Here is a 12,740-nt window from a genome sequence, read left to right as displayed (position 1 = left end):
TTTATATGGGAGCTGAAGTCGGTTTTTTTTTGCTAAAAATTACTTGTTATTACCTTCGATTCCAGTTCCATTTTCTGTTCCAATTTCAATTTTAGTTGTGGTTGTGTCTGCGTGCGCTAGTGGTACTTCCAGCTTTGGGCAACATATCTAATAGTTATTTTGATTAGTTAATCAAGTTTCCACTTAAGAAAAGTTTTCAACAATCACTTACCAACGGAACTTTGTTGTCATATCCACATTGATTAGCTCGCAACAAAACTATTTCAGCTTGTGTTGGATTGGCTTTTAATACTATATTCATCATAACGCTGCAATTCTGTATTGGTATACACTCACCAACCATATCGAATGATGTTACGCAGGATGGAAATGAGGTAACTGAAAATTAGATGGTGANTGGCTTTTAATACTATATTCATCATAACGCTGCAATTCTGTATTGGTATACACTCACCAACCATATCGAATGATGTTACGCAGGATGGAAATGAGGTAACTGAAAATTAGATGGTGATTAAAAGTTCGCTTACTTATTTAAGCTGGAAATGTGCACAATTTTTAAAATTAATATTAAATACTTAACACCACTTGAAGGCGGTATATGGCCAATATGTGGACAGAAAACGAACAGCTGCGTTTACCGCTACCGGGACATGGAGACACAATAACAAAGGAAAATTCATAGATATAGACCCTTTATCGTTGTCAAAGATAAATATAAAGACAAAGACAAAGATAAAGAAGATGAAGATGAAGATGAAGATGAAGATGACGAAGAAGATGAAGATAAAGATAAAGACAAAGATAAAGATAATAAATATACACATAAATATATAATTAAAAGTATAAAGTTCAAAATGAAGATAAGGATAAAGATAAGAATTAGGATTGAGATTAAGACTAAGATAATTTTTCAAATAACAAAACAACTATCAAATTTATACTAAAAAAGTGAATAAAACTTAAGCGGATGTGAAAAAAGTTACAGGTAAATAATTATTTAGCAAACTTCTTCCTTTCTGGAATTTTTTCTATGAAGGTTCACTTCACTACTTTTAACCGAATGTATCATAAACTAACATCTACCTTTGGTTGATAAAGTTGATCGAATAACGAACGAATTCGGACAGAAGTAACCGGTTATTAAAGCATACAAGTTGTGAAGTGACTTATGCCACTTTCAAAATAAACCAGTATTTTGATTAAGTAGTTCAAACAAAAAAGTTTTATTTTTAACAAATGGAGCTAAATAAATTTCAAAAACCATACCTATTTTAATTTTCTGCTCTTCGTCATCTTTACTCGTAGTCTTCGGACAGCAAATCTACATACATATGTGCGTAGTAATTAAACGGAAAGTCATTTTAATAAATTCAAAATTGAGGAAATAGAAGTATAGCTCACTTGAGACTCTCCTGTTTCACATTCGCTTCGCCGTACAAATAACAATTCAGCCGCCGTTAATTGCTCTTTTTGAAAAAGGTAACTCAAGGCATTGCAATCATCTATGGCTATACACTCGCCTGCTAGTCCGTCTGGTGTTTGACATGTTGCAGTGTCGGAAACTATTGAAAATACATACATACACGACTTTTTTTTAGAAGCGATTCAGGGAAGAAATAAACTTCAACCCCTCAAAGTATTTTAGAGTTCTTTGCAATTATCTTTGCATTTCAAAATTTTGCATTTGCATTTCCACCATCAATGCAAAGGTCATATACGACAATTTTGAATTTGTACCTAAGAAGCAAGAAAACTTTTTACATTTACCTAGATAATGCATGGCTCTTAATTTTGATAAAAATATTAAAAAAAAGTTTTTCCGAAAAGGATCATATAGGACATTTTGCATTGAAAGTGACGATTTGTATGTATGTATCTCAGTACGTACTTTCATCGAAGATTGCACGAACTTTTGGTTTTGGCGCAGTGTCCAATGCCTTCAGTTTTGGACAACAAACCTGCGGATAAATTCAAAATAAGAAATCCATTACCTAATGAATCAACTTCTTGCTCCGCTAAATTAAAATACTCACATTTCTGCTATCGACTTCATTTCCGCATTTGCTGCCTCTCAAAAATGCTATTTCTGCTTGCGTTATATCCTTCTTCAATGCCAGTTTATACAAAGGCGGACATTCTTCTATGACTATACAATTACCTTCTTCTCCATTTGGTGTTTGACATAGTTGGGTAGCTATTTCATTTTGGGCTTCTGCACAGCAAACCTAAAAATTATGAAAATTACCAAAAAATATTCTTAACTGCTTTTAACTGTGAAAAATTCACTCAAGTAATTTTTACACACAAGTGGACTATTATTTGCGACTCCACATTGACTCTTGCGTAAAAAATGTACATCCTCTTCCGTTTGCGGATTCTTGGCAAGATTATAAAGACTCTCGCAGGCAACAAGTAATTTGCAGCTTCCAACTGAGCCATTTGGGGTCTCACATAGCACAAAATCTAAAATATGTATGTAAATTATAATTATCTTTTCTTTCAGTTAAAATCATCTAAAAAAGGCAAATCTGTTTGCCACAAACATAACCACTTCTATTGGAGTCCTTTCAATGACACTTATTCTCACCGCCATTAACTCTTACGAAGAGTAGATTTAGACAGCACAAACATGCTAATCCTACACTGGCTAGATTATCCATTTTTTTACAGAAATTGTAGCGCTATGCTTCCGCCGCCTTTATTTAGTTCACTCTACGCTGCCTTTGAAATCTAACTGCTATGTGATTGCGACTTTACTTTTTTAATTTTATTTTTTTTACTATTTCAAGCGCTGTGTTTATATTTCGCAAAACTATTTCTTATCAATTAAAAGAAATTTATGAATAATGCGCAACTGTTCCTACTTATCGTTGAATTCATTGTACTGGAAGAAATTACCAAGCCCCTTTGCTTGCTTGCACGTATGTATGTACATCAGGGTGGTAAAAAAGTAAAGTCGGAATTTTAATGCTCTCACCCCTTAGGATTGTTCTACACGGTTGTTTTGTTTATCAAAAACTATTTGGAGGTCGCTTAAAGCGCTCAAAGTTTTCCATGTACTTTAAATGGGAAAAAGAAGTTTTCGTAGAAATAGTATAGGATTCTTGAAAATCAATACTTTTCGGTCGGAAACATCGTTTCTCCTCAAGAGACTTCCAATAGCAATACCCAATAGGTCCCCTCAAAACCTCGAATGGGTCTTCCATTGCATTTTTTGAGGTTTTCAGGGGTCCTATAAAAAAATAGCTTATAGTACCCTAATGTGCATACATACATACATATGTACCATAAGTAAATTGATGTATGTATTTATTTATTATTTATTTTTAATCAAATTGCTACTCAATTCCGGAAAAATTTCTTTTTATTTCTTTTTATTAGCTTTGAAGGAAAATACCAGTATTTAGATTAAAAATAAAATGCAAAAAAAATGCATGTTGCTTATGCCACATAGTTCGGTGTTCTAATGCAACCTTCTGGGAAGTTTAGCTGTAAACTCTAGAAGAAATTTTGTAATTAACTATTCACTGTTATTGTTCTTCTACTCCTTATTTGGCAGTACATGTAATAATTTTTGGCCTCGGGCCAGAATTAGAAAGCTTCATCGAGAGGCTTTTTCTTAGAGAAATTCCGATGTGCGCTTAAAGCAAATTCTGAAATTAATTTTTGATAACTCAAAAAGTGAACATAATTTTTTGTCAGTTAAAACTGGACATAATTTTCGGTCATAAAACAACTGGTCATCATTTTCGGTCACATAAAAATGGTCATAGAAAAAGAGGACCTTAATTTTTGCTTATTTAAAAACAAGACACATTTTTGGTCATAGAAAAACAGAACATAAAAAACAGACATAAATTGGTCATACCAAAACTGAATCGCTTTATAAAAACGATTTTTTTTGTTGCTTAAAAATTGGGCATAATTTTTCTCTGGCTTAAAAATTTTACATAAAATACAAAATAAAGACAATACATAAATTTTCGTTGCGAAAAAGCAGGGCATAAATTTCTGACATTTTAAAAACTGGACATAAATTTTTGGTTATTTTTTAACTTTACAAAACAAAAACAAGACATAAATTTTTGTCATGACCTGTATTTTTTTGTTAACACCTGTACACAAATTTTTAGTTATGTCAAAACTGAAGAAAAATGTTTGGTCGCTTTATAAAAGCTATTCGTCTTTTACGCATTAAAGCCCTTCCTACAGTTCTCAGCTCGCAAAAAGACTCACATTTTTGGCAAAATGGTCCCATTCCAACAGAATTTTCTCAGAGCCACAAAAAAATTAAAACTGTCTGGGCTTCCGCTTTGACGCCGCTTTCTCTACTTGCTATACGCATCCACTTTATCGAAAGTACTGCTACGTAATCAAAGCAATTTTATGCACTGAATGCGGATACATTTTATTAAAACGAAAAAACCGTAATATNAAAAAAATATATATATTCAAAAACTATTTCGCAATAGTCTCCTCGATCCACTGCCGATAAGCTCCAACACGTGTATAAATGCCACGCGTCCTCGTCTGTCCACAATTGCCAGTGCCAAACGAAACCAAACCAATCAAATGATAAGCCACTTTGCCATTCTCTGTCTCCAGTAGCATAAGTGGCCCACCAGAATCACCATGACAAGAATCGGTACCAATTCCAGCCGCGCATATTTGCTTATCACCAATTGTAATTCGACTACGCAAGTTATTTAAACCACACTGAGTGGCAGTCATAACTGTGACAATTGTTTTTAATTTGATTTCACTATGTGCGCTCCTTTCAGTTGCTCCCCAACCGACAATTTCCGCTGCGGCACCTTCATATTTCGCCGCTTGCTGACTCGCCGTCAAAGGTAGACATATGGGGCTTATAAAACCTGTATAATCCACGCTTTCTGCTAGACGCAACAAAGCTATATCATTTACTTTAGAACCGCTGTTGTATTGCGGATGAATTGTTGTTGTCTGCACATCGATATCACGATGCGCTGGCGCACAAAATGTATTGCCATTATTGTCATATTCACAGTCCTGCTCCGTTCTGGTATTCCATTCACCCAAACGCACACCAGTGAGATGCCAATCTCTCGGCAGATCACGTTCGGCTATACAATGCGCTGCGGTGAGTATGAAATTTGTGTTAATAAGAGAACCGCCGCATAGAAAATCTAAGTCGTCATCGCCTACAAAGTTATAGTTAATGAGTTTGGAGATTTATTTCTTTTGTAAAATTTAGCAATGCCTACTATTGGTATAAAGCAGCAGCGCTGTCCAGGGATATTCGTCGATACTGGTTTCATTACCACCAAATATACGATTTCCTATATTAGCTCTGCCACACGCTGGCGGGGAAGGTAAGCTCATTTGATTTGCCGGTGCAACGGTGTAATTTTTCTGAAAAGTGTATATTGTTAGAAAGTCACTGAATTTTTCATCTAAAATTGAACTAAATATGTAACTAACTAGATTTCTGTTCACAAAACATGTATTATAAAAAATTCACACAGTTTCTGTTTGTGCGTTGGGTTTGGGACCCGCCACGTAAAATTAACGCCTAATGTAAAATAAGAAAAAGCTTCGGATTAGACCCCCTTATTTTTGTAACAATCATGGCGAACGTTTTAAAGACTATCATCCGCAATATCTGGACGTTCACAATTTTGATGCCAGGGTGGGAAAGGCGAGATCTTTGGTCCTACTTTCAGAAAATTCGGCAACCACTACGAAACGTCCGACACCAGATTTATACTGATCGACTTGTCAGTAGTAGCCTATAGCACTAGGTTTCAGTATAAAAGAACTCAAGGTGGCTCCAAATCAAAAAACGGCAAACGAGGTAGACGATGTTGTGATAGACGGAAGGAACGTTTTCAGTATTCTAGACGTACGTGCGATCTAAACGCTAAACAGCGATTAGGGCAACTACCTTTTTACGGCTATGGCATATTCACCTGCCCTCACTGCTCGCAAAGAGCGCCCTTCAAAAAACTAACATATGTATCTGAATAAGGATCCACACTTCCTACCTGAAGAGTAATGTTGCGATCCGGCGAAAATCAAGCTATGAAATACCGATATAGAAGAGGAAAGCAGGAAGTATTTTCTGTGATAAAAATAGGTAGAGGTCGAAACACCTGACTGCAAAGAGCCAGAAATGCTGGCCCATAGAAATAATGACCGAAAATTTTATCACAAAATTAGGCAAGTTTTCAAGACCAAAGAAAAAATCTGTCCGAGCAACTACGAGAAACAAGTGACCTATAACATTATGGACTGAACATTTTTGCAATTTGCTGAACTGTTACAGTACTGAAATCAGCAGAGCAAATGAATCTTCAGCCCAAATCGATAATGACGGAGTCAATATACCATCGCCCGACAAAACTATACCATCCGATTGGAATTCAACCAATCCCCAGAGATATATGCCAACCACCTCGGGTTCAACCTTCTGAACTGAACCGTCAAGTCTGCAAGGAATATTCGCGAGAGAAGGATCAACATACAACGTCATCGACAAAGGGACGATATCGACAGTACGAAAAGAATATGCCTATCTGCCGCGATTCGCGAATTTGGTATCCACGCAAAACCAATTGGACTCAAATTACTTAGACAATTACAGCGCTAAAAAAGAAGAGGAAGAATTAGACTTCAAAACTACGGCGATTTTTAACCAAAGTAATGTGCTAAAGATTTAAAATTGTGATGAGGTGTGGTGAGGACTAGTTACATCGAAAATATTGAAAAGCTTTATTGCAATAGTTATAAACGATACATACCTTATCAATGATATTTTCTGTGACGATTTCATTTGGTCCTTCCTCTGTAGCATTGATGATTGCAAAATTAGGAGGCATACTCCCCGCTTCAATTGTTATGCCTACGAAACTATCGTCAGCTTTTGATAGGGGACAGCACATCTGGTGGCAGAATAGGTCAGTTATTATAAACAAATCAAATTTTTAAAAGTTGAGTCTTCACCAAAACATTTCTGTTGGAATCTGCGCATTTACTGTGTATTAAAAAAGTAGTTTCTTCGGGTGTTCTGTTGTTTTTTCTAACCAAATCAAGCAAACATTTACAACCTCCAATCTGTATACATTCTCCTGGAGTGCCGTTTGGTGTTTGGCACAACGGCGGTGAGGAAACTACTAAAAGGTATGTGAAAAAGTAAAACATTGGTTGCACTAAGTATAAAGAAAGTATTCCAAGTCAAAAAAAGTTCGAAATCTTGTACATGATATAGCTGGGCGATAACAGACTACCAAATATTAGATATCGATGACTGAGTGGAAGATCGATATATCACGACAGCCAGTTCGAAAACGCCCTATCTCAGAAAACTTTTCAAGAACGCCCTAATTCAGAATTTAATTTAAAAACGCCCTATTTTAGATTTTTATTGAAAAACTCCCTCTCTCAGAATTTGGCTGGAGAACGCCCTATCTCAAACGAAAATACATTGAAAATGTTCGGAGATTTTTCGGACGTTTTTGAATTGGCAGATGAGATAGGGCGTTTTTAAATAAAATTCTAAAATAGGACGTTCTTCAACCAAATTCTGAGTAGGGCGTTATTGAAAAAGTTTATGAGATAGGGCGTTTTCAAACTGGCTGCAGAGATATGTAGGTCGATCTTCGACTCATCCATCGATGTGCGACTATCAGGCAAAGCCATCATATTTGATAGTCCATAACGATAGATGTTGCTTACCTGCCGCGATTGACGTGGCCGTCGTCTGGATTTCTGATACAGTTGGGTGTACCGGACAACAAGCCTTAAGAATTTGTTTAGCCATGCATGTTTACACGTTAAAATTGATACAAATTATCTAATGCGAAAATTGTATGAGCTTACCATAAAATCTCCATTTACATATCCGCATTGACTCTTTTGCAGAAAGCTTGTTTCATTAGATGTTCTCGTTGATTTCCGAACCAGATTCATTAAGACGCTGCAACCCTTAATGGGTTTACATAATCCAAGAACAGAGTTTGGTGTCTGGCAGGTACTATCTACAAGTTGCAGGAGAGAAGAAGGAAACCCTTTCACTTGCATAAAAAAAAAATTTATCAAAATAAATTTTATAGGCATAAATTATGAAATTATAAAATTTCGGTAGACTTAGTTATGATAATATGAGAGATACCAATCCATCTAAGTTTAGCTTAAAATGGTTTCAGGGAGACGCCGCGTGAACGTAAATTTTCCGGGATACTCTACGGTCGGTTTTTAATATTTCCAACGCTAATTTTGACTACTTTAATGCATTTTAAAGTAGTCAAAATCAAATACGGAGTCGGACAATCGACTTGCTGCTTGCACACAACTCAAACCGAACATTCGAAAGCATATTTACATGTCTGGCTGTAGCTGAGCGTGCAGATATGCCTGCTGTTACTTGTTAGCTTCCAGAAGGTCCGGGTTCGAATCTAGTGAGAGGCATCATGTTAAAGTGATTATAAAAAATTTCGTTTTGTGTATCCGAACTATGAAAAAGCATCTGTGAATTGCAAAACGAAAGCGTATTTAAACGAAACATACCGACTTTGAAGCGTTTTAAGCCAAATGCATTTTAAAGTAGTTGAAATCAAATGCAGAGTCGGATAATTGACTGCTTCCTAGGACATCGCCATATTAAAGTAAACAGTTCGTTCCAAAGAAGAAAGNGGATAATTGACTGCTTCCTAGGACATCGCCATATTAAAGTAAACAGTTCGTTCCAAAGAAGAAAGTCAGATCTTCAATTAGTTGTGGTGGGTAAAAAACTGGTATGCAGAGCGGTGAAATATCCAAACCAAGCTCCAATGCTCTCAAACAAATACTTTCTAAGGCATGTTTACGTTATGAAAATCGTATCTGTATAGCCGGTGCCACGCACCTTGATATGTCTAAATCATTCTTAGCCTATGACCGTTCTTGGGATGCCTGCAGTAGGTATGCCAAATTTATTTATGATCGGTTTAGGACGAAACATACATAGTACAGTCNCCTGCAGTAGGTATGCCAAATTTATTTATGATCGGTTTAGGACGAAACATCTTCAAATTAGATCAAAATCTAATTTTATACGAAAGAAAATGCGCAGCACCCTCCGGAAAAAAATTCGAGATAATCNACATTTATACTTATATGCTTATTTATTCGTAAAACGATGTGCATACCAGTGATGCCAGACATTCTCTGTTAAAAATCCCACGAAAATTGAGAAAAAATCCCTCAATTACCCACAGCTTAAAAATTTATCCCAAAAAATTCCCAACGAATTTAGACATATACATGTTTCAGTAGTAAAGAAGTAAAATCCATTAAAATAATAATAATAATAATTGGCGCTTACACATATGTGCTTCTCCTCCAATTTGTGGCGTGCCCCTTGTTGTTGTCACACAAAGGGGAGGGACCTACAGTTTTACGCCGACTCCGAAGGGCGAGTGTATTTTTACGAGAAGCTTGTTTTCATGGCAGGAATACACTCGGAGGTTTGCCATTGCCTGCCGGGGGCCGACCGCTGTTAAGAAAAAACCCCTTTTTCTGCATTTTTTTCACTCATTCATTTTTTCACTTTTATGTTTTTGCTCACTCACTAAGGGCCTAAACGAATTTTTTGGTGACTTAAAAATTGAAGCACATTCATGTGCTATTTAACATTTCATCAGATAATTTGTTCCGCTTTTTACACGAAACACCAGTTACAACTGAAAAGATTCTTTCTTACTCAGCGCTTGAATTGGTTAACGTAAGAAAATTTTCGAAATTGTCCTTATACTTTTAATAATTATATACATCTTCAGAAAGATTAATTGCGTAAGAATGTCGAATATTCTTAAATTTGGATCAATTATGCAACAATAACTGCATCAAAAGAAAATCCCTTATTTATTTGAAATGTCCCTTTTTTTCCTTTTAATAATTTTTGTTGCAAAATATCCCTCAATTAGGGAAATTACCCACAATCTGGCATCACTGGATGGGCTACAAAACTGCGTACTCGAATTTTTTTTTAAGATTTTGAGTAAAAAGTTTGAAATTTTGATGAAATTTTTTTGAATTTTTATGAATTTTAAATAAAGTGGGAAATTTTGCTTTCGGCGAGTGTGAGGAGGAGACGCGTACCTATAAACGAAAGAGTAACTTCAAGTCATTATTCTACTGAACCAATTACTATCCCGAATGAGGCCGACGCGATCCAACAGTTGCACCTCCGCTATCTCGGCCAGACTGTCGAAGAAGCGTGAACCCAAGTGCTCGAGGCGCTTCGTCTGTAGACCTGGATATCGATATAGAAAGTGGTAAATTGACTCTTCCTCATTCTCATCATGGCAATTGAGGTACATACACACATACACACGTATTTATATGATTTGTGATAACAGCCTTTTACTGAAGTTGCCTTTAACTTTAAAGCTCACGTTATATATAAAGTTATGATTAAAAATGTAGCTATATCTAAAGTTAAGCATTTCCATTATCGGGTTTTGACATATGTACTATGTTTCTTGGTTGTAAACCAATTTAAAACTGATAATAAAATGCTTTACTTTAGATACAATCACAAATTTTAATGCAACCTTTAAATATAAAGTGAGCTTTAAAGTTACAGGTTACTTGATAAAACGGCACTTAAGAATACTCTATCCTCTAATTTTTTAGATTTTATACAGGTTTCAGTGCCATAGTAAGGACTTCTTAAACATCGGCTAAAAAAAAAAATACCTAAAAAGTCAAATTTAATTACAAGTAGGTTTTGGAGATACTCGATTTTCCTCTTTTAAACAGCAAACCTAGAAAAATTATTATATTATAAAATAAGAAATTTAAGTTTCTGATTTAAAATTCTTACGTAGTGTATATTATTGGCAACGCCACATTTTCGTCTTCTAATAAAATATATGTCTGCTACTTGTAGATCTGGTTTCAAAGCAATTTTAAATAAACTATCACAATTCTGCAAAGGAATGCAGTCACCATAAGTTCCCTCATATGTTCGGCAGGCACTTTCTATAGCATCTATGAGTTAGACGTTCGAATAAATATTTATATTGAAAGTAAATGACTAAAAATAAAATTCTCTACCGCTACTTACAACCAGCGATCTCAGTGGAGATAAGAAAACCGCTCAACATTAAAATCGCTCTAAGTTCCATTGTTTATTGAATCGAATTTACAATTAAATTAAAACTATAGAATTCTAGCAGTGACTACCTCTCCCTACAACGATCACTAGCGAACTGTTTTGAGTTATTTTCTGCAGTGAAAATAAAATCACTTTCTTTCGTTTTGTATGCAAAAGAGGAAATTTCTTTATTGCTCTGCAATCAGTGAAATGCCTAGTAGATGCATATGTTTTTCATTCAGAAATTTTTAAAAGATAAAGGGTGGTTCAAGCGCGTGTATAGGTTTGATTTATATAAAAATCAATATACTCCAGATAGTAGGGGCCTATTTTTTGGTTTTCTCTCAGACCTCAGGATCTTTTTAAAGAACTCTGAAATTTCAAAGATATGATTATTAATGGACTAATTCAAAATGGAAAATTCAAAATATTCAAAAAAAAAATTATAAAAAAATTTTGAATAACCACATGTGGGTATGACATACATGAGAAAATTCTGCAGAATTGAAAAAGATAAATTTTTTGTGCACAAGGACGGAAAATTATTGAAAATGTGCTCTTAAAATTTTTATTATTGAACATCTTTGATAATTTGAAATATTTATTTTTGAAAATATTACATGTTAAAGACTAATATATATACATAGTCACATCTTCGAATTTCTAACTTTATTAGCTCAAAAAATACAAATAATTAAAAGGACTTTTCACAACATATTCGACATTAGACCTTGCAATCCCAAAAATTTGATTTTTTTCAATTCTACAGAATTTTCTCATTCATTTCGTACCCATATCTATTATTTCATGTGTTTTGAATTTATTGGACTTCGTCGCATGGTGTTATATGAAATATTTAGCGACATGAAATATAAAGCCTAGAAAAGTCTGCAAATAAAACATTTACCCTGTGAGGAAAATCTATAATTCTGAACTGGAGCGCTTCTAGTACATTTAGACCCAGTACTGGTTCGCGATAAATCTCTTTTGCATGCAAACAACTGGCGAATTTACCATGGCGATGTCCTATGAAGTCTCAATTGCCTCCCGCTGCACCCCTATTTCGATAGTTCGGAACTATTCCTAAATTTTATCTTACCGAGCCAGTTCTAAAATCGACAGACGGAAGAAAAAAATATCGTGATTCTTCATTTTTTTCGGTCCTTCCGCGTGTGCAATTTTCAATTATTTTCAAAGAAATGTCTTTTCAACTTGAAATTAAATTCGTTTGAATGATTGTAAGAAATGTATGTTTACATACCTTTGGCAGTAGCTGAGTTTGCAGAGGTGCTTGCTGTTATTGGTTAGATTACAGAAGGTCCCAAGATGTTAAAGTGTTTACAAAAATGTTGGCTTTGTATTACCAAAAAACGAAAAAGCCGCCAAACACATATCTATGTAAAGTAAACAAGCCCCCCGCTGCATCCCTTTTTCTACAGTTCCCAACCAGTTCTAAATTCGTTACCTTATACATAGATTTCTAATGAAAAAAGTGAAATAAAATTGTTTTTTTTTTAAGTACCACATTACGCTGATTTTGAACTGGTGTGGATCTATGTGCCTACTATCGGTCTGGGTCGTTTTTGGCGATAAAGATCTAGTACGGAACTAGAAATTTGAT

At 35.0% G+C, this 12,740-nt stretch overlaps 3 protein-coding genes across 3 annotated transcripts; all 3 read right to left on the bottom strand.

Moving 5' to 3' along the window:
• Window positions 1-336: 336 nt before the first annotated feature.
• On the bottom strand, window positions 337-2,805 carry LOC108379130 (uncharacterized; the record flags this gene model as incomplete). The annotated part of the gene is made up of 8 exons (XM_017635455.1): window positions 2,591-2,805; window positions 2,309-2,466; window positions 2,037-2,228; window positions 1,892-1,961; window positions 1,405-1,565; window positions 1,270-1,324; window positions 584-643; window positions 337-496 (listed from the first exon to the last, which is right to left on the bottom strand). Coding segments are annotated over exons 1-8 (929 nt in total), but the record flags the coding sequence as incomplete, so codon positions are not given.
• Window positions 2,806-4,446: 1,641 nt separating this feature from the next.
• LOC108379131 (serine protease easter-like) lies at window positions 4,447-6,862 on the bottom strand. The gene is made up of 3 exons (XM_017635456.1): window positions 6,783-6,862; window positions 5,247-5,394; window positions 4,447-5,183 (listed from the first exon to the last, which is right to left on the bottom strand). Exons 1-3 carry the CDS (start codon window positions 6,858-6,860, stop codon window positions 4,462-4,464), a joined length of 948 nt encoding a protein of 315 aa, XP_017490945.1. The 5' UTR covers window positions 6,861-6,862; the 3' UTR covers window positions 4,447-4,461.
• An 804-nt stretch (window positions 6,863-7,666) lies between these two features.
• On the bottom strand, window positions 7,667-11,224 carry LOC108379129 (uncharacterized). The gene is made up of 5 exons (XM_017635454.1): window positions 11,090-11,224; window positions 10,847-11,013; window positions 10,742-10,787; window positions 7,861-8,018; window positions 7,667-7,780 (listed from the first exon to the last, which is right to left on the bottom strand). Exons 1-5 carry the CDS (start codon window positions 11,148-11,150, stop codon window positions 7,667-7,669), a joined length of 546 nt encoding a protein of 181 aa, XP_017490943.1. The 5' UTR covers window positions 11,151-11,224.
• Window positions 11,225-12,740: the final 1,516 nt, after the last annotated feature.

This window comes from Rhagoletis zephyria, unplaced genomic scaffold, assembly GCF_001687245.7.
Source record: "Rhagoletis zephyria isolate East Lansing unplaced genomic scaffold, Rhagoletis_zephyria_1.1 Rzeph_scaffold_15650, whole genome shotgun sequence".
Lineage (NCBI taxonomy): Eukaryota > Metazoa > Arthropoda > Insecta > Diptera > Tephritidae > Rhagoletis > Rhagoletis zephyria.
This window is presented reverse-complemented; position numbering and strand designations above follow the sequence as displayed.

Excerpts from the sequence above, each read along its gene's own strand:
- LOC108379131 (XM_017635456.1), bottom strand. The coding sequence starts at position 6,860 with ATGCCTCCTAATTTTGCAATCATCAATGCTACAGAGGAAGGACCAAAT. Across the intron at positions 5,395-6,782 it reads CAGAAAATATCATTGATAAG|AAAAATTACACCGTTGCACC; the intron begins GTATGTATCGTT and ends TACACTTTTCAG. Across the intron at positions 5,184-5,246 it reads GCTGCTGCTTTATACCAATA|GCGATGACGACTTAGATTTT; the intron begins GTAGGCATTGCT and ends ATAACTTTGTAG.
- LOC108379129 (XM_017635454.1), bottom strand. The coding sequence starts at position 11,150 with ATGGAACTTAGAGCGATTTTAATGTTGAGCGGTTTTCTTATCTCCACT. Across the intron at positions 8,019-10,741 it reads AGTATCTCCAAAACCTACTT|ATAGTACCTGCCAGACACCA; the intron begins GTAATTAAATTT and ends TGCAACTTGTAG. Across the intron at positions 7,781-7,860 it reads ATGTAAATGGAGATTTTATG|GCTTGTTGTCCGGTACACCC; the intron begins GTAAGCTCATAC and ends CAAATTCTTAAG.